General features: G+C 42.9%; 1 protein-coding gene across 3 annotated transcripts in view; it reads left to right on the forward strand.

Moving 5' to 3' along the window:
• ST6GALNAC2 (ST6 N-acetylgalactosaminide alpha-2,6-sialyltransferase 2) overlaps nt 1-27,020 on the forward strand; it is a 260,660-nt gene that overhangs the window by 195,240 nt on the left and 38,400 nt on the right. For 2 of the 3 annotated variants that reach the window (XR_015297498.1, XM_086930684.1), the window contains exons 2-4: nt 9,033-9,125; nt 19,217-19,271; nt 20,042-20,213. Coding sequence is in view for 2 of the 3 variants with exons in the window: in XM_086930684.1 (XP_086786810.1) it covers nt 9,033-9,125; nt 19,217-19,271; nt 20,042-20,213 (320 nt within the window). In the remaining variant the exon portion in view is untranslated. Of the gene's footprint in view, nt 1-9,032; nt 9,126-11,059; nt 11,232-19,216; nt 19,272-20,041; nt 20,214-27,020 lie in introns of those variants that run through there. The other variant, XM_086930685.1, reaches the window with a different exon arrangement.

Raw genomic sequence — 27,020 nt, forward strand, 5'->3', positions numbered from 1 at the left:
GTGTAACACAAAGACCTAGGCTTGGTGATAAAGAGCACCACAGCACTACAGAGAACCATGGCGGAGCAAGAAGACAGAAGCCGCAAAGGAAATATAAGACTCTTGGGGGTGCCCGAAGATGAAGATGACACACCAGGGGCATGCGCACTAATGCTGGAAACCATAATCCCTAAACTTACCGGTCTCAGTTTCGACAGGCCGCTCGAAATCGTCAAAGCCTACCGCATACCAACGAAGAAACAAGTGAACAGCAACACCCCCAGACCAATAATATGCAAACCGCTAAGAGACAATCACACAGATGCCATCTTCGCTGTAGCCAGGAAAGGTCGCCCAATGCTGATAAACGGGAAGAAGGTAACAATCACCCAAGAATTCTCCAGGCTCACAGTGGAAGTGAGGAAGGGCTTCCTAGCCCTAAGAGAGCAACTGCGCAAAAAAAACATTACCTTCACCTTTGCTGGCCCTTCCAAGATGAAAATAACGGACAGACACGGAAGTAGAATCTTTGATAACCCCAACGACCTACACAGATACCTACAAGGCCTGGCTCCAGAAGAAATGGAGCTACAAAGCCCAGGCGCAAAGCGAAGAGCATCCTCAGACGAAGCGGACGGAGAAGAGGAGTGATGAAGGCGCGCAACCTACACTAACGGAACTCGAACTCAAACGAACTTATCTACCTCAACCAAACGCACACACACAATCAACCGCATCTACCTCAAGGCGACGCCTAGAACCACGGGAAGGACGGAGAAGGGGAACTACAGCAGCTGTATCCTTTTTTCTTATCTCAGTGCACTTCCCCTTCCCTCCTCTCTAGGCGGTTTTGCGTATGTACCAACTCATCAATACAAACTATGCAAAAACTCAAAAGAGCCCAAGAGACAGGACTTGGGGGGAGGAAGTGTGAGGACCCTTGCTGTCGCACACCCGATTTTCTACAGGTGGGGGGAGGGGGGCGGACAGGGGGGAGGGGCGGGACAGATGGACAGAACACCAGACGAGACAGTAGACATTTGTGTAACTAGAATTTCCCTTTTCCTTTCTTGCTATATCTTTTCCTTACCTAACATCCCACTCCGTACAATCCACCCCTCGGGGGGGGGGGGGCACAAGGTGCGCAACAGAAAATGGACATACAAGCCAGCACTAAAACATAAGGAAAACAAAGAAACCAGCGATGGAACTAAACCACCATGAACGACTCAACAAGGGCTAGCCTAACCACGAACCTAAAGGTGGTGTCCATGAACGTTAAAGGCCTGAACCATCCGGTCAAACGTAGGAAAATACTAGCGCACCTGGCCAAACTAAAAGGCGACATATACACGTTGCAAGAGACTAAACTCTCAGAGGATGAAGCCAAGTTATCAAGGCAAAGTGGATAGGGGACGTACTCTGCTCGCCAGCAATAGGGAAGAAGCGTGGAGTAATAACTATTTTGAGCAAGAAGGCCAACCTAACCATACAAACGACAAACACAGACGACGACGGACGCACACTAATAACAAGCGTACAGAAGGGGAATGACAGAATACATGTAGCCAACATCTACGGACCAAACTCTGAAGATAAAAAGTTCTGGCAGGAAGTGGATAGCAAACTATCCAACATACCGCAGGAAGACCTTCTGCTAGTAGCAGGAGACATGAACAAGACGATGGACCAAGCCACAGACAGGCATCCAAACAGACCAAGCCACGACTCTCACAACAACAACACCCTGAAAGACCTGTGCATCAAACAACACCTAGCGGACCCATGGAGGCTACAACACCCGACGGCGCGCGAGTACACCTTCTACTCGCACCCACACAACTCCTACAGTAGGATTGACTATATACTGATGTCTAACACCCACACGCACCTAATAGAAGAAACGGAGATTGCTCCAATAACCATCTCAGACCACGCGCACATATCACTCGCTCTGAGCGGCAAACACAACGAGACCCCAACGAGACGATGGAGACTAAATGACGACATCCTGCAAAACAGAGAGAACGTGAAAGAAATCGAGGAAGCACTAAAGGACTACCTTAAACACAATGACAATGGCGAGGTAGGAAAAAGCACCATTTGGGATGCCCTCAAAACAACCCTAAGAGGTAAAATGATCAACATCAAATCAAGGATGAACAGAAGTAGGAACAAAAAAATCTTCGATTTAGAGGAGGAGATAAAAGCACTGGAGAGAGGGCACTACGCAAATATAACAGACAAGAACACTCTCACCACGCTCACTAAGAAGAAATATGAGCTGAACAAAATTTTGAGCGAAAGAGCGGGCTCATGGCTGACAAAATTCAAATCCGTGAACCTGTGCGCTGCCAACAAAGCAGGGAAACAGTTGGCATCCTACCTAAAAGCAAAACAAAGGCAACACACAATCGCTGCGATCACAGACAAAAACCAACAAGTCCCAAACAACAAACAAAGGAATACTAGAAGTTTTCAGACAATTCTACCAAGAACTATACACCGAAGATAAGAACCTGACCAAAGACGGAGGGCTCACCCTTCTCAATGACACCAATCTGCCAGAAATCAAAGAGGAGGAGAGAGACTCGCTGGGAGCGGACATAACAGAAGAGGAAATTGAAGCAGCAATCAGCCAGCTAAAACGGAACAAAGCGCCAGGACCAGATGGATACACCACTATGTTCTATAAAACCTTTGGCCACCAAATAAAATCGCTACTGGCAGAAACATACTCGGCCTGCATACAGAATGGCAAAATGACGGAGTCCATGAGCGAAGCGAACATCACAATAATCCCCAAGGAGGGGAAAGACCCGCAGAACTACAGACCCATCTCGCTAATAAATGTTGACTGTAAACTCTATGCAAAAATACTGGCCAATAGACTAAACAAAGTCCTACCAGACATCATCCACAGCTCACAGGTGGGGTAGATCAAAAGCAGGCTATCACAAGGCTATTATGCCACCTAATCAGCCACACATCACGGAGCAGCGAACAGGCAGTTATGATAGCGCTTGACGCGGAGAAAGCTTTCGATAGAGTTTCGTGGCCGTTCCTAGGGAACTGCATGAAAAGATTCGGCCTGGGGGAGAAATACATAGCCATGGTGATGGCCCTCTACAAAGGACCAAAAGCAAAAATTGTGGTGAACGGCAATACATCCGAAACGCTTACACTAGGAAGAGGCACCAGGCAAGGATGCCCCCTCTCACCGGGCCTCTTCCTGCTGGCTCTGGAACCCCTACTAGCCAGAATTAGAGACAACATAGGAATAACGGGCGTTAAAGTCAAAGAGAAGACAGTAAAACTGGCCGCATATGCGGACGACATCCTCATCACAACCACGACACCATCCACGTCAATAATGGCACTCATGGACACAATAGGAGAATACGCTCAAGCCTCAGGGTATAAACTCAACAAAGATAAATCGGAGTGTAAACCAATGAACGTCCACACCACAAGAGAAGTCCTCGGGGACTCTGGCCTGGCATGGCAGACAAAACCACTCAAATACCTAGGACTGCAATTTGGGAGAGACCTAACGTCCACGCTACAACACAACGAGGACTCATCACTAAAAAAAATAAAAGAAAGACTAGAACTATGGTCTCCAAAATACATAAGCTGGTGGGGAAGAATAGAAACGATTAAGATGATGATAACACCGGCAATCAACAACACGCTAAGCATGCTGCCACTCCAGATGACAGAAACCTTCCACAAGAAATAAGACAAACTAATCAACATCTTCCTATGGAGAAACAAGAAACCCAGAATAAGCCTACATAAACTTAGACTCAACAAAGAGCTGGGGGGCCTTAACCTTGCAAACTTCAAAATCTACCAAACAGCATGCCTGGCAAGGCAAGGAATCGCCTGGTTAGACGACACCCAAACCTACAAACAAGTCTGGCTAGAAGTGGAGAAAATTCCAAAAGAAACTCTCCCGCCTAGGGAGAGGACAACCCAGCGCACTACTTTAGTAAGACCAGTGGTCTAGTTCTATAATCAGTTTTAGACAATAAATCATAATCCAAATGAAGTTATCATATATCCAGATTTATTCCAATGGATGCAGCGATGTTGGTTTTGTTAAACCATATCAGTATATAGCATTACACAAGTATTCTCAAATCAGGTGTGTTAAACACATCACACGACCCAATGCATTTCGGGCATAGCCCGTCGTCAGGGGAATTACTAGATGTGGAAAATAACACGGACTCCGCGGAGTCCGTGTTATTTTCCACATCTAGTAATTCCCCTGACGACGGGCTATGCCCGAAATGCATTGGGTCGTGTGATGTGTTTAACACACCTGATTTGAGAATACTTGTGTAATGCTATATACTGATATGGTTTAACAAAACCAACATCGCTGCATCCATTGGAATAAATCTGGATATATGATAACTTCATTTGGATCATGATTTATTGTCTAAAACTGATTATAGAACTAGACCACTGGTCTTACTAAAGTAGTGCGCTGGGTTGTCCTCTCCCTAGGCGGGAGAGTTTCTTTTGGAATCTTCTTTTACACACTGCTTGGCTAGACAGTGTTCACCACCCTGCGGCACACGAAAACTCTATACCACATCCTTATTTTTGGGATCACCTCAGCTGTGCGAGATCCACTTCCACATAGAAGTGGAGAAAGACATCCTAGAAGGCCTCAACCCTATAGCCCTTCTAATGGCAAACAGACACCCCCACAGATCCAACCCAATACTCAAACACACCAGGGAAGCTCTGATGAAAATAGACAGACGCATGATGCGGAAACTGAAAGGCACAGCATGGGAATCCCTCTGGTTCAACACAAAAATAACTTACCAGGGGGCAACAATGCAGAATGATACATGGATCAAAAAAGGAATCTGCTTTCCCAAACAGATGGAAACTAAGCAGAAGCCGCTGACCTTTCAAAACCTGCAGCAACTACACGGTCTCTCAAACCAAGAACTCTACAACTTCCTCAAGATCAAGACTGCCATAACCAAAGCAAACCTACAAAGAGAAGAGCCAAGCATCATCAAATATATGCAAACCCTCAACTCAGCAGGACACCAAACAGCTAAGATTTATAAGTTCCTGGGCCCATCCACGCTGTCGCAGAACAAGAAAATAACCAACACATGGGAAGCACTCCTAGGCAGGCAGCTAAATGAAAAAGAAAGGGCAAAAATGTGGGTTTCAGCAACAACAAACAAAGTAACCCCACAACTAGCACAAACTAAATTCTGGCTCCTCCACAGGGCCTACTGGACCCCATCCAGGCTCCACAAAGTCGGCATTGCAGACTCGGGCGACTGCTGGAATTGCCAAAAGGAGGAAGGCACCCTCGAGCACCTCATCTTCAAATGCGTGAAAGTCAAGAAGTTCTGGACACAGATCAACACTTTCCTAAACGACACACTCAAAGCAGACCTAACAATCAGCTTTGTAAGCCTAGCAACAGAACACGTGACTGCAAGCCTCAACAGCAAAGAAGAGAGAGACCTGCTCCTCACTGCGGCCCTAAAAATAATCCTGACGAACTGGAAGAACACTGCCAAAGCAAACTTCAAAACGTGGATTAATTGGGTCACCTTCCTAAGAGGAGCAGACAACATCACAGGTAAATTTTCAAAGGAGCACAACCCCAAAACCCGCATGTGGGAACCACTTGACGAGCAGCTGAAGAAGGCCCATTAACCCCCCCCTTCTCTCTTCTTCTCTTTTCTCTCTCCCCCCCTCTCACTTGGGGGAAAAACCAAAGATAAGCGCGCATTCACAAATGGACTGTATATAAGAACTGCCAAATGTATATTCCACTTATATTTTTTTGTATCAATAAAATTTATTAAAAAAAGAAAAAAAAGAAAAATACTGACGCTTAATTTGTACTTGGGATTCTGAAGTCTCTTGTGTTAAATTCGAATTAATGTGAATGAATTAAAGCAGTTCAGAAAATGTTGTTTTGATGCTCGTATAGCAGTTGTCTAGACAGTTTTAAGTGTACAGAAATAAGGAATTGCATACAGCTAGGTTTTGCTACATTTAATTTCTGTTTCGAGTTCTTGTTTCAAATAGAAAATACAGACTTCATTTTTTATTCGGCCCTAAAAATGTAGCAACCATAAAATACTGGGCAGGGTGCAACCATGTAGTTGATGCAAAGGTTTTGTGGGGCTTTTCAATACGCTTATTGTGTGATGCATTTGTGGTGTTTTCTGGTGGTGGTGGGGTTGGACATTTGTGTGTGTGTGTGATGTGTAGGAATGGGACTAATTCGCAGAAGCATGGTTTGTTTCCATCAACAATTTGCCTCATTATATAATGCAAGTAGTATTTTTCAGAAACTATTCGAAATGCAGAACTGCTTTCCAACATGTGAGAGAAGGTGCTTTTAGTGTATTGAGTATATCTATTTATTTTGGTGATATATTCTATCCCTAGGGCCACATCGCTCCTTATGAGATAAAAAGATCCTGTCTTGCTCATCTTTATCACACCAATCAAATGTTAGTTGTTGGTTATCTTTTTTTCATTGTCCGCTTTTTTAGTGCTAGGGCGATCCCAGTTAAAGAGCATGTGCTGTCTATTTCTGTGAATTCAGACATTAGAATGTCTTGTATTGTCATACAATACCAGTTTCAACCTGTGGTGTGTAGAGGCTATTAAGGTTCAGTGCTCTTATGCGTCAGCCAGCTTTTCATAGAATGCCATATCAGCGCCAGGTTACCCTTTCCGGAGATAATGCACTTTATAAATACACATAAATTAACATAACATTGGTCTCTTGCGTTTAAAGATCTTCTAGAAAACCTAGGAATGTGTGATAATGTAACTCCTTACCTTTATTTTTAATTTTATTTCAGGTTTTATAAGAGCTTACAAGCCCCTTGAGCACCAGTGCTAACATGGGAAAAGAAAAGATAGATGAACACAGTACAATAAACATGGGTCTCAACATGAAACAAAACACATTTATCTAAATGAAACAGTGGAATAGATACTGAAAAAATAATCTTTGGACAACGAATGGAACTTCATATTGAACAGTACTTGGGCACCGGGGCTTTGAGGAAAGTAGATGCTCATATTGAATAAAACCTCGAGGTACACGGACTGAGATCAAACAAAGGCTTAAGAAGGCCAGACCTTACCAGGGTCTCTCGGTGTGGGTAGTTTTAGTTGCAATCATAGTGTACAAGAAACAGCTAATGCACGCCACTTATGCGAACATTTACTCACGAAAAGAATGAGAACAGAAATAGGGACTGAATGTCCTGTAGCTAGACCGAGGAAGGTAAGGAAATAGTTGCTAACAAGAAATATCTTTAGATCTGTTTGGAAAACGGGTATGCAGGTGGTAGTATGGGTGGCAGGGGGGAGAGTTTCAGACTTTGGGTGCACAGCCACAGAAATATTTTCTGAAAGTACATATTTTTCATTGAAAATTGTGTTTTCAAGTAATAGAGAGTCTCTTGCTTTGGAGCTGCAGGGAACCGCCGAATAACTTCTATTTCTTGGCCGGGTAGCCCATGTGTGTTGTGGAAGAGGTCAAGAGGATGAGTTTATGCAAAGACAATCGTTGATTAGCTGTATTCAGTTTATTCAATCTCTCAGACAAAAAAATAATCGACAGCTCTGTGAAAAGCATTGCTATGGCAAGGACTAGTCAGGGGCTGTTTGCCCACACTGGACCCAAAGTATGAACAAACTCGCAGGACCCTTTAGTGTGGGTCTGCCCCCATCCAAGTTCTGTATTGTTATACAAACGATTGTATGTTTTTAAATGTGACAATCTTCAGTAAAGTTAGTAGTCAGCTGTACACGCTTTAAGCATGTTTGCGCCTAGAAATGAGTAATGCATAGCTGTGTTTTACAAGGGTAATTATCAGTCATGTTACAAGTCAAGGATTTCCAAGAATGTATACACGAATGAGGTATGAACCACAATCCGTTATAAGGTCATGGAACCACGAACCACGAAAATGCTCACGATATCATATCTACGCACAGTAACAGGTGTTCTATGCCTTATTAATAAATGGTCACATCGTCATTTTCTCCAGAGTCCTTTCAAAGCTCCTTTAGGGCTCCTTCCGATGCACAAGGTCTTACAGCTGTGGATATGTGAAATAACTGTAGAATCTGCACGCCAGCATGTTATGTGCTGAACGCATATGTGATGACATTTAATGAAGGTTAATTTTAAAGCCACCCTCGTGGTTTAAAAAATGTGGTACTTGGCATTTAGATTTCTGCTTTCCTGTACCAAACTCCTGTTGTGCAATACATACATATTGTACCATTCATAGTCCTTTATCAGCTAAGAGCTTGAAATATATAGCAGGGGGTATTTTATTTCCTATATTTTATGGTCGGACCGTCACCCTTCCTTGAAATAACTTACATTCTTGGTATCTTGCTGTTTCATATGAAAGATGTAATATAGCTGGAGACATGGGAGCTAAAAGCAAAGTCTAATGTGAAATCAAACTTATCTGAAAATGTTAATTTGTTGCAAAAACATTTTAGAATCAGTTTAATTTAAGTGAGAATAAACAATAACGTGGCTTCCAATATGTAGACCAATGCAGGGGTATTCTATGTTCCTTTAATGACATTTAGTTTGCAAAAAATAAACATGTTCCCATAAATATCTTGTTTCTGCTCATGACTGTTCGTTTGAGGAAAAATAGACCAGAAGCATGAAAAAACAGTTTTTGTTTCACTGCTTTGTTTAAATTGCGGCTGTAATTATGCTCTGTGATATGTCTGTCATCTTTGCTGTTGGCTCTGGTAGCAGGTATTTCGTCAACACAAAACGTAATAACATATTACAGTTTAGCAGCTTCCTCATTTTGTTAGAGACGTTACAAGTCACCAGTAATAAAGAAACTGGAGACAAGCTTTTATACTGGGACTACAGGCCTGCATCTATAATAGAAGAAATTACAAGATACAGACATGTTCTCTCACCATGTAGAATAAATAAGTGTTACCCTAGGGCTGAGGCTCCATGCTTACTTTCTTCATATTTTGTGTTGTAGCTCCTTGCAGCAGGGTGCTCTGCGCTTGGGATCGAAGATTCTGTTCAAGCAAGCGGAGACAGCCAGTACGAACCAGGAGACTGTCCACAAAAGGTGAGTGGCTGGCAATGGAAGGTTTGTGGCCCACACCTCATGCAATTCATTTACAGCACATGCTTACACAACCCTTTAAAATGTCCTTGATACCTGCTTTCGACAGTCATCCTTGTACTTCCCTCATTATAAAGTGGATTGTCGCATCACTTCATAAATCTAACCGCAGGTATGTGCTTCTCACCAATAGGTCTCAGTTGAAGTACCTTCTTTCAACACCCATCACAGATCTCAATTGTGGTACCTAGTTCCTGTCAAAACACTGTCCCACAACCCTCTCTCATTTATGGTACCTGCCTCTCATCACCCTCACCTATCTCTCCTATAGCAACTACCTATGTGATTTCATACGAAAATAATGACAGATAATAGACTACAACAGAGGGTGGTCCCGAGGGTCAAGAACAAGCAGGCTGACAATGGAAAGTGGTCGGAGGGGCTCTGGGCAAGCACATACATAACGGAGGTGTTGTATTCGGCTTATCTTCTTTCTATCTCTGGGGATTTCATGGTCACTCACATGATGTCACCACTGGAACCTTGGGTGACATCATGGAGTGTTTGGGGCTGGTCCTGGTGACAACTGGCAGTTGGAACCAGGCAGGCCGAGTGGCAAGCTAGTCACTCCTGGTGGTCTTCTTTGTAACTTATGATTTAACATCCTGAAGACTTGAATAAAGTAACCTACATGATACAAGGCTCCAGCTTCTATTTACAACATTTTTGGCGACTTTGAGAAATTTTGGAGCGTATTTACAAGGTACAAGAAACGGAAACAAGGAGAAAAGAACCCTCAGCGCAAAGCAAAAGCAAGTATTATGGAACAGCTCAAGAACTTTTAAATTAAAGAACTTTTAAATTGAAGTTTGAAGCAGAAGACAAGACATCCACCCTGGTAAGTCCCACCAGTGTCCTGTGTAATCGGACGGCCTGCAAACCCAGGGTGTAATTCTGCTTAATATTGTGTGAGACTTGCTGAAGTTCACTTGTTTGGAAGGCTGATGTTTAACTTAATTCACCAAGCGTACTAATTGGGATCCAGCAATTTTTGGGACTGTTCAGCGCTGTAATTGCTGTCTGTTATCAAGTGGCTGAGTTGAAAGGCACCGTGGGGGTGTGAAGAACGAGAATTGAATTCAGCTGTCACTTCTTAAACTTGCATGAATTGGGAGTGAGCTGCGCGGCGGATCGTGTGCCTGGAACACTTCAAAATGTACAATACGCAGCTAAAGTGTTAAAAGCGATCTCAGCTTTCAAACTGCAGAACACGCAACCCATTTCCTTCACAGCTGTTGGAAATTGTCAAGGTTAAGAACAAGCAGCGCATGTGTTTGGAAACTGTAACATTTCACATTTCAAAAGCCTTCAACATGCAGCACATATTTATTAAGCAGTTGAATTGTCAGAGTGTGGAGGGCATGCAGCGCTTATTCTTAAAAGCTGTTGGAGCTGTCTGACTGAGGAGCACACAGCGCATGTGTTTTTAGACTGAGCGGAGTCTTGCGGAAGCTGTCTGTACGTACTTTGGAAATGTTTCTCATTGACATTGCAAGATGTGCCATGATTACTTCAGCTGACTTTGCGAAGTGCGCCATGGAAATTTCAACTGTCTGTTTTTTTGAATATAAGAAATGCGTGTAGCTTACCTTCCCGGTGAAGCTCTTTATGACGTTGGGGTGTTCTCATTTCATTCCGCGCTTGCACGTTTAGAGCAGCGACGTGCCGAGAGCCGCTCAGCCCTACGCAATATCGTCACCATGGAAACGTCTTTTGTTTCTTATGTGAGGCAAATGGTTCGTGGGCAGAAAATATTGCCGTTTTGTGCTGACGCAATGGACATCGCGTTACAGTTAGTTCTGTGGCATATGTTACCTTTGAAGAATGCGTAAATCAACTACATTGCAGGGGAATTAAATGAGCTCATGATGGTCGTTGTAATCCAACGCTGGCACAAACATTCTGGATGGGACATGGAAGTTAAGCCCTGATGAAACCCTGATGATGAGGGAAGTATTATCGGAATGCTGTTTTTATGGAGGACGTCGCGAATCTTGCCATATTTACAGCGTTTCCTTCTACTGAGGAGAACCTTGAGGAAGAACTCGGGTGAGAGACCGCTCACCGGAGCATAAGACTTTATTTAACATTATGTATGCTGGTCATTTGTAGTGTATGTCTGGTGCTTTCTGGGGGGTGGTGATTAGTGAGTGCATGGCGTGTACAGTGAGTACCTGCATAGTTTTGTGTTTGGACTGCTGTGAGCCACGCAGGGTATTTTCAGGTGGTGTGTGAGCGGCAAGTGTTGTATTATTGTGCACCTACAGGGTGGTGTACATCTATAGCTTGTTGTTTTGGGGTCTGGAAGGCCCTGTACAGTTTATTATAGGAGGGGTTGCTTTTCAAATTTGTATACATGGTTTACATGTGTGGTTGTGTGTTGGGAGTTAGTTGTATACATGGTTTACATGTGTGATTGTGTGTTGGGAGTTATACACTTCTGTACTTCTTTTTAATAGAAGTGTACCCTGTCTCATCTATGGTTTTGGGACAGTTATGGTTCACAGGGTGAGAAATAACCCGTTACGGTACAGAGTCTGGTTTTAAATTTAAGAGTGGTGTGTACTCCATATGGGAATTGGGGGCGGAGCAATGGTTGCAAGGCGTAGTTCACGGGGAGAGTTGTACCCCGTTACGGAGCGGAGTGGTCTCCATTATTTTTCGTCTAATTTAGTTTGTATTTGTGTGTTTCCCAAGGTAAGGGGATGGGTCTTGGGGCTAGTTATGTTTAGGATGTGTTGTCATTGACCTCTGTTTGTAACTGTTTGGGATGTGTTTGTTTTCCATCTTTGGAATGGATGCTGTGTACTTTCATATGGATGTGTACACACATGTTAATTTTATCTATTGTATTTCCACCTTGTTGATTTCTCCAAAGAAAGGAGATGTGTTGTATTCGGCTTATCTTCTTTCTATCTCTGGGGATTTCATGGTCACTCACATGATGTCACCACTGGAACCTTGGGTGACATCATGGAGTGTTTGGGGCTGGTCCTGGTGACAACTGGCAGTTGGAACCAGGCAGGCCGAGTGGCAAGCTAGTCACTCCTGGTGGTCTTCTTTGTAACTTATGATTTAACATCCTGAAGACTTGAATAAAGTAACCTACATGATACAAGGCTCCAGCTTCTATTTACAACAGGAGGACTACCCGGAGGGGTTAGGATCAAGCAGATAGACAACAGAAGATGGTCAGGAGCGTCGGGTCATTGACATTTACTCTCCACATTACTCTGAAATGGAACAAATGTCCAACCATTAGGTGCGCTGCAGCAGCCAACGGAGCAGATGTTTGAGCCAGGGGAGATGAGACATCAATCCAGTCAATCTAAATTCACCTTCTGTCATGAATGCAGACTGTGTGAGTGCACCAGCCTGCCTCATCCGCAACATCATAAATGCTGCCTTTGTATGCCAAGGTCTGAGCTTTCTTTTAACACGTGGAGGACATTAGAGAAGAGAAAACAAATCCAATAAAGTCTACCTTTTAGTCAAACCTAGAAAGTATATACTTGTTGTGTTTTAAACAGATAAGCTGGGAAGTGTGGGCACACGGAGCAGGGTGGGTAGGTGGTGGGGAATGAGGCATACGAGGAGATAGCAAGAAAACACATGCACACCCATGGAGTGTGCAAAGGAAAATAGCAACGTTTATTGATGTGAGTCGTGGAAGGATACAAGTCATTCCATCAGTAGAATGGTAATGGAGCAATATGCTAGGTGAGAAAGAAACACAAGACGAGAAAGGAAGGCCCCTGAAAAAGAAGCAAGCAAATTAGATTTTTAAGAAAGCCAAGCAACGGCCTGACCTAAAGCCCGCTTGCAGCATTGGTGTTGTACACAATACGTTTTTTCAACTTCTGAAACCCGTCTGTAGGCGAGAACTAAAAAGTGGCCTAGAATGTTGTTTTTTTCTAAAATGGCTCCTCTTATGCAATAGTGAGGAGAGAGGATTTTGGAAGCACATAAGAGAAAAGGGCAGGAGAAGATTTTTAGAGTATGAAATGCACTCTGAAAAACTGAGGATGCGATTAATGGCAAGTAGGTAGTATTAGTTAAAACGTGCACTAGACCCAATACAGCTGCTTGCATCAGTTATCTACCAGGACTTAGTAGCTGTGGCAGTTGGAATATCCAGTGGCCTGACAATAGCCCCCACAGCCCTCTGCAGTATGGGGCGAGGGAGGGGGGGGGGGTGGTTGGGCGAGCTCCAGGGAACCTCCTCTGGCACGATCGTCGGGCCCCGCCGCCCGACCTGATAACTCCTGTGTCCAGAGCGTGGGGAAAGAGAATATCCTAACATGCACTCTCTAGAGCTTGTAGAAATGTCATGGATGCTTTGCTATCTATTATACAGGGAGGGAATATGCAGTGCACCAATGTTAGATTTTACAGCACTGTTTGATTTCCATACTTTGTTCCCTGTATGTATGGAACCACATATTAATATGTTCCCCATCAGAGATAGAATACCGGACTAGGAACAGACCAAACCAGCATTCTCTAAACATTTGTAATTCAGAATGCCTTAGAAAAGACCTTGTTGCATGCTACCCTGGCATGATTCAAAGATGCTCTAGCAGTGTGTGCTTTACAAGCGGCTGGTAAGAGGATGGCTTGGAAACTTTGTATACCATTATTTGCACCATTTATACAAATACCATTCATCATAAAGGTGACAGTACTTATGCCACCGTGGCCCTTGACGCCATCTCTGAGTCCAGTCACCAAAGGGGAGGAGGTGCAGTGTTACCTCGGTCTGTGATAAAGAGCATCTTTGGCCTTCTGGAAGACAGATTCTGGTTCTTTCATAAAAGGGGGATGCATTGCAGTGTGCGCCAAGAAACTGCTGTAATGCCATAAGCATGTTGTGCTATGTTTCATAACATTGAAGAAGCAACCTCCCACCCCTTGTCATGCAAACCAAGGTCAGGATGTGACTGCAGCTGCAAAAGGAAGGAAATGCCAAATAGACATTCACCAACAGTAAATTCAGAGATAAGTGCCTCAACACCTTATATGTTTAAAAAAAACACAAATCTATATAGTTTAATTTAAAAACATAAACCTGCTGTTTAGGAACGGGTGTCTTTAGAAAATCCAAAAGGAAAGTAAGCATGTCTGGATATTATTCAATGATCATTTATTACGGTTTGCTTAAATTCGCAGAATTAAGTATTGCACTTGGAAACGCCACCAGCTGGGAACTTGTACAATGACTGACTGAACAATTTCTAGAGTGAAACCCGCTGCACGCCTTCGTTGCTCAGGGGGCTATAATGCTTGAATTGTTTTCATCCACAAGTTGATCAGTGTGATTTACATGTGCCAGCCCCATCTCCCTCAGCAGCGTGGCTCCTCGCACGTCGTGCCGTAGCCACCTTAGGCCCAGGGATACCGCTGAGGCTGGAGGCTTTCTCACTCTACTCTTGGGTACAGGAACTCATTCCACAGCAGCAATATGAACTCTGTGCAGCTCTTCCATTGATGATGTCATCTGCTCTAGGCCCTTGCCTCCATTGTAATGCCCCGTGTAATCTTGTAAATTGACAGTGTGACAAGTCAACACACGAGCAGCACAGGCCAGCCAATTAAGGTTTCCTCATGGATTGTTCCGCAAATGCAGTCCCTGCCTCGCCCGTTACCTCTCTTTGGGAATCCCTTGCCTGTCCCTAATGCTCCTGAAACCTTTCTAAATTGCCTTTCTTAGGACCCCTACTTTTTTCCCCAGCATGGCTCTCAGTTGTTGACAATGGACCATCAGCATTGATATTTCAAGAGCCCTGAACTCCCCAGGGGGAGGTGGGACTCCACTCTCCGCTAAGTCTCTCATGGAGGAGCCCTCATCTCACTGAGTCTTGTTTGTCCAGAGGGAGAATGCAATGGTGGCTGCATGGGTCTTAGCTGGCACTGCTGGCTTCTACTGGCGGTTATGGCCGTGTGTTGTTGGCCGTATTCATGTTGGATTTGTCAAACTCTACATCAATTCCTCCTTTTTTTCCTCCTGTCGTGAGGGGAAATCTTATAGAAAAGACATTGCTTAGTCTTCATTTGCAAAGGCCTTTTATTATCATGTCTGAATGCCATACATATAGTCCTTTGTTTGAGATGAATTCAAATGTCAGGAATCGACTTTCTATTCACTATTATACGTTGTATCTCCTGGATTTCTTGCCAGATCTTCTTTTTTAAATAGTCAAGCATATTTAACTTATCACCATCATCATCATCCACAACACATTCTTTCGACAAGAGTTTTCAAATATGATGTCAGAGGACTTGCTTCCTTTTCCCACCTCTTTCCTCTCTGGCGCTTGTCTTGCCATTATTTCTGTGCTTTCTCCTCCTCCTGTGCACCCCTACCGTGTACTGTGGGCTATCTGTCCAGCAATGTGCTCCTGGGGCTTTTATTCCTGGTTGTGATGTCATCTGATGCGCAATTTGCAATGAACACCGAATTACAAAACGGGAATTGGTATATTACAATAGAGAATGCTAAGAAATCGACCTTGGTAATGAAAGTACGTTGTACATACGGATTTGCACTTTTGAAAATTTCAATTTGGAGTTTATTGCAATTACCGATTCTCACACAAATGTTTGCATGTTACTCGCCAAATTCCTTGAACTCTAACATTTTACTGTCCATTAACTGGAAGAGTCTGTGGATCAAAGTATGACGGGGTCGTAGACTACTAGGTGCGCTTTTGACATATTGACTGGTTTGTGACCTGACCTTCATTTTGAGATTTGACTGATGTAGTAATCAGTTGCTTCACAAAATGCCCATTCTCAGAGATTCACAAATGTTTCTGCCTCTTTATTGTTTATGACGCAGGAGTCCTTTTTAGAGTCCCTGTGATTGGTTAGAATTTATGGATGGGAGCTTGCTAGGGCCTGCAGTCAGTGTATTTGCATTCACCAAATGCCAACATTTATTTAAAGCAGACCATAGAATTTAAGTGGGCAGGATCGGCTTTAAAGAAAAAGGCTGTGTGTATAATGTACTTAAAATCAAAGCAGGAGAATCAATCAAGTTATCAATGAATTTACAAAATCTTTTCAGAAATATCGTTAAGAACCCACCAACTCATTATTTCAAGCAACTCACGACTCCAACCGGCTGGTCGAGACTTTTTGATCGATGGTAATGCCATCCATGTCCATATAGTCTCCTTGACCATAACTGCCAAGTTATTTGATCCTGGATTCATGTTAAAAAGTTTAGAGATAGGACAGGATTTTTGTACTGTATGTATTTATGTAACTTATGTATGTCTTCTATATATTTCATCATTGACCCCACTTATCACTGCTTTCTCATTTAAATTGCACAACCGTCACCTTTTTTTGGCCGCTTTTCAATTGTGTTTTTGACAGCCATAATATTTTTTCCTGTAAATAACAAAGGAGTAAAAAAAACTCTGCTTTTTGCAAATCTTTCTCGCTTGGTGTGTTCTTAACATGGTTTCTTAAAAATGTTTATGCTTTCATTGATAATAATACCTTGATTGAAACAGCTGCTTTGATATTAGTATATTATACACAGAGTAGTTGCACTACCCAACAGAATCAATTGTTCGCTTTAGCATAAATACCCAGGTTCTGAGGGATACTGGGTTGCCCCATTAATTCTAATGGGTTAAAGAAAAAGGTAGCATTCAGCGAATGGAATCAGGAGGAGCATGGACTACTGTAGTTCTCCACAATTCCAAGTGCACATATTCACAAGATGGAAGCGGTCCCCTCAACAGCTTCCACCCTGGGAACAGAATGCCATTCCCTTGAGGGACTTGACATCAGATCAATGGCTTCCATCACAAACCGTTTATATATATTTCATTCCGATTCAGTAGGAAGAAGGGACGCTGATTTTGTACCCCCTTGTCATGCCAAAAATTGTAATCAGTTGAAAGTGCATTTTGTGAGTTCGCAAGTCTACTTAAATATTTACGGTTGCATAGTTTGCTACCTAACAAATTGCAGGTTTTGCAACAATAAAAATGCACAGTATAATAAGTGCTTGATTTGAGCCAGTGGATTCAGGTGCTCAGCACCAGCACTTAATTGTTAACAGCGGCATATATGACAATCTGCCACATGGTGGTGATGTCTGTCTAAATAACAGATGAGCACAAAAAAGTTGTATAATAATTAAATATACATTAAAATTGCTAATAACTGCCGCCAAGCCATTCTTATAGCTTTGGGGGCCTGGAATAGTCTCAATTTCCACACTTGTTTACCACTCCCAGTAAATACCAGTTCTGACACAATCTGCACCCCTAGATTAATTTGGGCAGGGCAAACATATAAAGGTTTACCTGTGTAAAAAGGTTGGATAAATTCCACTCCTGAAAACGGTTGAGCAGTGTGAAAAAGCACAAAGGATGGTTTGCACTTGTTTGTTCAGCCAACCTGTGATTGGCTATAGGATACACCACCAACAACCAAAAATGTTTGGTGTCACTGAGGTAAAAGAATATAGTCCTAAGTATTTGCAAATCGCACATCACCATTGGTTAGAGTAGCAGCAGGTTTCCGGTCTGCACTTCTGGTTTATATCTCTTGCTCCAACACTCTTGCCCCATTGCTTGCAATCCTCAACCTGAAAATTACCTTGGTAGTACCATCACCTCTTTTTCATTTGGAAGTAAAGAATCCCCTTTCGCCCTTTCTCTGTTGTACAACTTCTGAGCTCTAGTTTAAGGATTTTGAGACACGCCTCATGCAAAAAATATATTTTGCCATTTGGATACTCCATTTTCCGTAGCAGCAATGGCATTTGTAGTTATCAACCACCCTCTTGCGGCCAATTTCAGTGGAGCTTCAAGGCAGTAGTCTGCATTGGCCATAATGTATCGCTCTGTCCATCGCTACATGCTCGTGAACTTGCAAACAGAAGTATAGGGGCCATATGGCTCTATATCACCAGGACATTATATTTACAGCTATGGGCTTTTCCTTTGGAAAACATCAGTATCAGTTGTGTTAGTCCAATTTGGTCTATTCGAGGAAACAAATGCACCCACTTTCATGGGCTTTCTTAAATGAAAACCTAGGGCAGTGTCCTAATCATAGGTATAAACCTGGCCTATTGATCCAAAAGCCGATTCTGATATGATTAAGGTTTGCATCTTTTGACGCGGAAATAAAAGCAGCCATTTCTTTGTGTATTGATGTCTTGCTTTAGAGCTAGGATTACTTTATTCAGCTGCTAAATACAACTTCCATATTTACTACTTTAATATCCTGTAGCCACCTTTATGGTAGCTCAATTATGTACTCCTGTCAATATCCTGTGAGATCTTCATGGACTCAGGGACAGGGCGGGGCTTTGAGCCAACACCGCCCCTCCTCACTGCCTAGGGACGTGATGGAGAACTTGTAGCAGTGAATATACCATCAACGGGAATAATCCAGAGCTGGTCCGGAGAAACACTATGAAGTAGGGGGGAATATCTCGACAAAGATCCGTGGTAGTCATGCTACAGAGGTGCCTAATGGCAAGCTCCCAGAATTCAGTGCGATTACATCTATTTGATCCCACTTCCACATAAACGATTACGGTATTATTCAGAATTTCCCATCAGGAGACAGTGAGTGCCCCCTCTGCACCTCAAACATGATTACAAATGATGTGTTGCTTGTTTCACAAGGCAGCATCACGAGTGCTAGTGATAAAGGTAAGCGCAAACTAACCTTTTGTTGAAAAACATCCTCAATGCCCTGACCTTCGCGGTGCACTTCTAATCACTAGTGACCCATTACCGCTGTACAGAAGAAAATAACCTATAGTCTAGCGTGTTAACGTGCTCCGTATAGAACCAGAATCTCACAGCCAGGTGCACAAGACGCTCGTCCCGTTAGTTACTAATGTACTTTCAACCAGTGGAAAGTGCAATTCTGCTCTTTTGTGAAGAAGACTACAATTATTCAAACGTGAGCAGACAGAAGTTGTCATAACCAACTAAAATGCTTAACATGACCTGATGCAGAAGCAGAGCTAATAACAACTTCTGGTTTCATTGCAGAGAGAAGGTGCCAAACCCCTTGGAAGCCGGGAGGACCAATATTACCCACGAGAAGGTAAAGTAAAAGTGTAAAAAATACATTTAAGCTGCTATATCTTCTTTCTAGTAAAAAAAATCCCTCTATACTTTATTTACTTTTCTTTATTGTTCTCTTATCTATTATTTTTCCTTTAATTTTTCTTTTATTGACTACTCTTGATCTTCCTTCACTTTTCTCATATTGGATCATTGTAATTTTTCATTATTTGTTTTCTGCTTTTAACATTTCCCTTTTATTTTTCTGTTAGTATAGCCTCACCTCTTCTACACCCCCCTCTGCCCCCTCTTTTCCTCTGCTTTCCTCTTCTTTGGTCTCCACTCCTCATGTTCGCCTTCCTACGCAGCCTCTCTTTACCGCCCCGGTCTTCCGTTGACCTTCCCTACCTCTTTCCCTTTCTAACTGTTTCATCCTCCTTCATTGTTCTCTTTTGCACTCATGGTTCTGTAATTATTCTCTGATACCATCCTTTTCTTTCTTTGATCACATATCAGTGTCTTTCAGCTTAATCGTTCTATTACCAGCTTCTCTTTATTCTACTGTTCCAAAATGAATGCTTCTTTGTGTCATTATCAGCACTTCTTCATTTCATTGTTGTGTTTTTGTTTTCTCTTCTTTCTTTTATTCTCTAGCACTTGCACGTCTTTCTCTCTCTCTCATCGCTATTGCCCTTTCCATTCCTTTCTCCCTCATTTTGTGTGACATGTTGATCTCGCCTTTTCCCCTTCTCGCCCACGCATCGTGTCTATTCCTTGATCTCTCAGAGCCTACTGTTCCTCTCTTTGCAGCCCGGCTCACCTTGCATTAATTCTCTGAAAACCAAATTGAAAAAAGACAGTCGTTATGGTAGTCTCTTCAACTTGGATGTGCCAGTGTTGATGTGGGACACGCATTTGAAGTCGTGGGATCGACTGCAGAAGTGGAGCCCTCCCTATGGATGGAAAGATCTTTCTCAATCAGGTAAGTGACTCCTAGCACACCTACATCCTGGGCGGCTGGGAGGGAAGATCCTTCTCTGGGATCCTGATTTGAGAAATTTGCATCCTTATCGTTAGAGAGCTGGTCCTTTCAGGTGAGCACCTTTAAGGCATATTCACATCCAGAAGGTGCGGGGTAAGTACACTGATCGCGCCACATACACTTATTTTATAGGTGTGAGATGGCATTTATCAGGAACTATGACTTCTGATAAGTCACATCCTGTGGATGAGGTGTCCAGTCCATCTTAAGGGCCTCAACCATGGTGTATTCATGGCCAGTGGACCTGGTAACCAACCTGCTTAGGGACCCCAGTTATGGTGCATCCACATCCAGACGTGAGAGAGCTAATCCACCTTGCTGTCCTCCACGAAGCGCATTCACGCCTGGCAGGTGAAAGAGCATGTCCGTCCCATTTGAGGATCGTTCAGGGCCCTGCATCCTCAGAAAAGAGCCTACACAATGCACCATTTTAAAACTGAGTTAACAAACATTTTGCAAGGGTAGCAGTTTTTAGATATAAAATTAATTGTTGTTGGAACTTTCTTTGATTGAAGGAATCTTCCACACAGCAGGCATCTGTTGTCCCCTGAGCTGGCAAAGAAGAATAGAACCCTCTCTCTTCCACTCAAATAATGTACAATCCCCTCCAGTCCACACACTATCATTGGTTGAGGCACCTCTGCACCTTTCTGCTGCAGTGGAGGCTGAGTGACACTACGACTGATCTATATTTATCCAATTCAAGTACAAGGATTGTGACCTAAACAGATTCAGGGTGAGAGAGAGGGTGCAATCAGTTAATGCAAAGTTCCTAAATGTTCTAGTGTAGGACAGAGCTCTGGGGCAGACTCATTTAAATTAGGACACCGGGCAATTTGGAACCAGGATTCCTCTTACTAACACTGTGGTGTACTAGATGCATTTTTTTGTAAAATACCCCTCCAACTCAGCCAATGCACTGCAAGCACTCGTGTTCTTTCAGAACTGCAACCTGTCACTGCTTGCGCTACTACCAATGCAGTTCACTGAGGAGGTCCAGCAAAGCCCTATCTATGCACCTTAGTCCTGCAGCTGTTTCCACTCTCCATTGCGCCTGCTGTTCCAAACAGGCACCCATGCAAAGTCGTAACATTTGCCTCATTCATGACCTGCAGGACCCCTCCTATTTCATCACTGAAACATACATTCAGTGCTGCAATGTACATGATCGGCCTTTCTCCTGCCCCTCCAGTGCAGGGGCCTCTCTCCTGCCCCTCCAGTGCAGGGGCCTCTCTCCTGCCCCTCCAGTGCATAAGCACATGCACGCATTTGCAAGTGCACATCCTCCACTCCCTAAGCATGTCTAGCTGTTGCTGCGGCCTTTCAGTTTTGATAATATATCTCAGTTCGAGCCTGCAGTGCTCTTTTGTCCTCCAGGGCAGGTCGCCCACACAGCACTGACCGGCATCTCATTCTCTATCTCTGCCCTCGACTACTCTCCACACAGCTCTGACAATGCACCACTGTCCCTATCAACAACATCCTCCTGCCAGTGCTTTCCAGTGTCCAAGGAATGATTGTCAGAACCCGTTCATGCACCGGTATCACTGACTCTTCAGTCTCCCTGACCTTTCCCTCTGCTCCTCCCCCTACAACCGTCCTCTAATGAATAACGGTCCTTGGGATGAATGGGCGAGGAGGGACGAGCTGCCTGATCTTTTGACATTCTGATGCGTAAAGGGCATCAGTGTCTGTCCGATTTATTAACTTTTCCATCAGAAGGCCCTGGGACAGAAGCTCCCATTGTAGCCTGCTGCCAGCGTCCTGCATGCAGATCTCATTTCCAACTTCTGTCTACTCAGATGGTGCTCATATGATGCACATGGTCTGCCCCTCTGGGGAGCTCGTGTTTATTTCCCTTCCCAATGGGGGTTTTGTTGTCCTGCATGGGCGATTCTCTTCACAGGCTTTTTTAGATGCAGTGAAACATAAGCTTTTTATCATGACTTAAAATTAAAATACACACTGTGTTGGGGCTACTTTGGGTGCATGCATGGAATGTTCTTCTTTATTGTGAGTAGCACACATCCATACCCACCTCACACTGGTGAAGGAAACTCACAATGAGAAAGGCATAGGCACTGGGGCAGAAATTATTGAAATCATGCTCTGATGTGTTCTAGATTGCCAGTGGAATAGGCGTGATGTTTAAGTGACATTCCGCCTCTTTTAATGCCAGATGTTGGATAATCCAAAGTGTGGGTCCAGAGAAAATCGTAGATGCTTTTGTCTTTGTTGGTCCAAGAGAGCTTGACCGAGAGTCTAGTTGGGCAAAGCTAACCACATAGCTCACTCCATGCACATTTTCAGTCATAAAGGAACATGGCATTTTCTTTTTCCCTCTAGGCATTGGGGTCATGCAACATTAGTTGCAGCGATCACCCTGAATCAATATCCACTTGAATTATCTATCTAACCTTCAGTTTTTAACCACAAAATCCAGTTATCTGGAGAGACCAGAAGGTGCCTCAAGTCCCAACAAATATTGCTTAAGGACTTTTCTGAAACACTTAACACCAACTGCTACTTTTGCTCCCACTGAGGATGCCAGAGAACTGATCTTAGTCTTCACGCATAACACGCTTCTCTGGATGAAGGTCTCCTTGGTCTATTATCGGTCACTCGAATCTCCAAAATCCCACACAGTCCGATACTACCTGTCTTCTTTTTCCAAGGTTGATGTATCAATATTCATGGGCAAGAACAGCAAAATCGTCATCTATACTTCGGATGACAACTTCAAATATTTGTATCTCAATTTTCCGACTTAGCTCAACACATGGAAATCTCTCAAGACTAATAACCTTCCCACACAAAAAAAACAGATTCTACCACTGGCTTACATGGGCACTATTACCAAACCTCCCCGTTCACATGTCATCTTTCCTGTTCCTTTTACCTTACTCAGCATTTTTTCCTCCCCTAGAACTCTCAATGAATTCTCCTATCCTCTGACTCATCTCCCAATTGAGCCTCTCCAATCCAATTCACCTACCCAACTGCCACTCCTAACACACTAAACCATTCTCTATTTATCCTGGATCACTTACCTCACCAATCTCCTTTTCTGATACATCGATGGGAATGTATGCTATTTTTCCTAACTCCCAACTTCTTATTCAAACCAATCGTCCATGTATCACTCATATTCTCACCCACGAAAATCAAAGACCAAGCAGTACCCAAATCAATTTCATACACGTCATCTCCAGAGCTTCAACACATTTCAGAAGATCTGGGAAAACCAGACTAATGAAGGTCACTGTTAACAGGATCACTTATAAATCTCTAACTGGGCTCAACACCCACACACAATATCGAATTGATCTAAGATATACCAATAATCTAAGAAGGGCTCTTCAAACCTGAGTCTTCCACAACTGTTGAATACTTGACTATTTCGTAATTCCTTTCTCCACCTCGCTCTCAAACGTGAGTTCTAAGCCAAACAGACCCGAAATGGAGACACCAGTCACATTAACGTCTCTTTGTTCATGCCAAGAGTTACTTGTTCACCCAGATAAATAAGAGATCAATGCAATCAAGGCCCAATATAAGGAGAATATGTCGGAAATCTTGAATGAACTAGCCCCGTACACAGTCAAGGCGAAAATCCAAGAATCCTTAGTATACTAAAGCCTCGAATAAAGACAGAAAGTCGCCTAGCACTATTAACTTCAACGTGCACATTAGCCATTCACTAAATTCTTAGAACTTTTCTGTAGGGATTGTGGGAATAACAGAAAACATATTGTTAACCGCATCGCTGCGGCGGCTTTTCCCGCTGTGCGCTGCGGTTTTGTAAATACCGCGTTACATGACGAGCTCAGCTCGTCATGAGCGCACGGCAGGTAAGCCTCATGACGAGCTGAGCTTGTCATCAGTGCAGAAGGGGTTAATATCAACTCTAGATTGACTTGAATGAAAATGGATGTAGCCAAAGAACATGTGAAATCATCAAGCCAACTCCAAATCCTAATCTACTGGTTAGTGATTTCAAAGAAAATGATTTATTTGAAGAGAAAATCATAACGATTGAAACGTTCCTATCATTCACAAACAGTGACCACATTCTTAACTCGCCAGTTAAGAAGTAATAGCTGTGGACACCTTTCGCACAGATCACTATAAGCAAAGTGTTTAACACTATAAACTGTGTGAAACCCTTGTTTCAATTCACAGATCCAATTCCAGGCATGCATCTCAAAGACATAGGCACCTCAGCTGCCCTCTGTTGAATTAAGCTTATCAATTAATTCCTGAGACAATGAGTGGTTTCTGGATTCTTAATTTGAACTAAAGAAATCTCTCTCCTACAGTAAACCAGGAGAACACCTGTAGGATCTGAACAACAACTTCTGCTCTGTGACAAACCTTTTTTCCTGGTAAAACTCCTAGCAAGCCATGTAGCTATACAGCTAAAAACATTCTATCATAATCAATTTATCTGACAACCTTCAATAGGGTTTCATAATTGGTGTGTAGTATCAAGACCACCAATCAGCAAATATCAAGTGATCAATTACTCTTCATAGGGGAAAGGGGCTTTTGTTCACTCATTCTTCACTTAGCTTCAGTATTAAGAACACCTTTAGAGACTTCAGGGGAATTAATTGAAAAGTCCACAGATGCTTCTCCTCATACACAAAGAATTGCAACCAGCAAGGAAAAATAAGTGGTACCCTGATAGCACCCTCTTGGATTAGTTTCCTCTGGGATTTATTCAGTCCCCTTCTATTTTCAACCTTTCTCAAGCGTTAAACAACTTTTACCAGTTAAACTAGAATGATACTCAGCTGCAAATGAAAGTCTCATCCCCAAACACTGCACCCCTGCCCTGACTCAGATCCTTGATGATATTCAATCCTCCTTCTTCAACCTCAAATTGAATCCTTTAAAAGCACAGGGTCTGTATCTTGTCTGAGAGAGAACTCCATTGAAAATGCGACTGAGTTCCCCACTCTCCAAGACTATGAATTATCCACTTGCCTGTTTTAAATGCGTACGGAATATAGTTTGATCATGGTTTGGCTATATTTCTGCCCATCTCCTTTAGAAGGGCTCACATATAGAGATTTTTCAACACCATTCACCACCTGGAAAAACCTGGCACCAAGGGCATGGCATGGGAGGCATTCTTTTTTAAAAATTTTAACAAGACAATACCGCATTGGGATTTTTATTTTTAAAATGTATATATTTGTTTTACTTTGGGCAATCCAGCAAAGTTGCAATGCCTTTTCAGGAATTACCTTGATGACTATTCCTGTCAATGTTTGAGATGTCCTCCATTGTTGGATTTGCTTAGAATTCCAAAATGAAAGTTTGCACTTATTGACTGCACTAAATTGTTCAGCTTCACAATATATAAAATAAAGAATTTTCAAACAATCATACATGTTCAAGCCAAATGTACCAGCCGCATCTGCAACCCCTACAGTCCAGATCCAGACCTCAAAACTGTAGGTTAATCCTTGTCCCTCTCAATATATAGGAACTCCCAATCATTGGGAATTCCAAAGACACATCTTGCTTCTCTGAAAGCAGCCTCCCGCCCTACAGCAAGGTTGACATCTGGCATTAAATATGCTGACCCTTCACCCTCTTTCTCCCCACTCTTCAATGGCTACCCATCAAAGATAGCAGTATCTTCAAACTGGGGCGTACCATTCACAAACTTCTGCAGTCTAGGGCCCCAAAAACCCTTAAACAAAATGTATGTGTGAGAGATCTCCTCATTGAGGCGGGGGATCTCCGCACACAAAAGACAACCGGAGGAGTTGACCTCTGCATGCTGGTTTGTGTATTGCTTTTTGTGGTACATTAGTAGTACTATTGTAATACTACTAATGTAACAAAATGCACTTTGTGAATATGCTCCCATTGACTTTAAAAGGTGCTTACTTTTGCCATCAGATGTTTTTCCAATTGTGACTGTAACCAAATGGAAAGAAATTATGTAATTAGTGTTTAAGAATTGAAGCTCTGCATCATGGCAGCCCACTGCAGGCAGAGTCTGGGTGTAACTTGTGATCTCGGGTTGGCAATCAAGCAAAGTTGACTCAGCCTTACACATTCCTAAGGCTGATACAATACACTTAGTTCTAGTTACGCGGCTAATAACAAAAACATTAAATAAATGCCAAGAAACTATTCCGCTTATGGCGAGGGCAGTAAACATGATCCTTTTTACTTGTAAATAAGTGCATAAACCCCTGCATGAGCCGCTGGTGGTGCAGTGGGCATCTAACAGGTGTTCAGAGGAGGGTGGATAGTGAGATGCATAAACAGCGGTGATGCCGTTGGGCACTGTGTTGGTGTCGTTGCACTAGAAATGTTCAAAACAGGAAAGCGACATAAATAAGCTGGGTTTCCACAAAGCGTAGGTGTGGATCGCTATTTCCGCAAACTGAATGCTTTCAGTGGGTTGTTTTATTTGCTCGAAAAAAGCAATTCTCAAGCCCAAACTTTATGAAAATGAAACTTGTTTTTTAGGCTTTTTATTTTTACATTGCGGCTAAATTTTCAAATTCTACGTTGTACATCACAAGAATAAAAGTGAGATCTAAATGATCAAATTCTAGGTTGTATAGCACATGAATAAAAGTTGGGGCTAAATTATCAAATTCTAGGTTGTACAGGATAAGAATAAAAACTGGGGCCATTTACAAATACAAACAGATTTGTCTTTTGGCAATCATTTATTGTAACTGCCTATGCATCTTAATAGGAAATAGAATATATTCG

The sequence above is a fragment of the Lissotriton vulgaris genome, chromosome 7 (genome assembly GCF_964263255.1).
Source record: "Lissotriton vulgaris chromosome 7, aLisVul1.2, whole genome shotgun sequence".
Lineage (NCBI taxonomy): Eukaryota > Metazoa > Chordata > Amphibia > Caudata > Salamandridae > Lissotriton > Lissotriton vulgaris.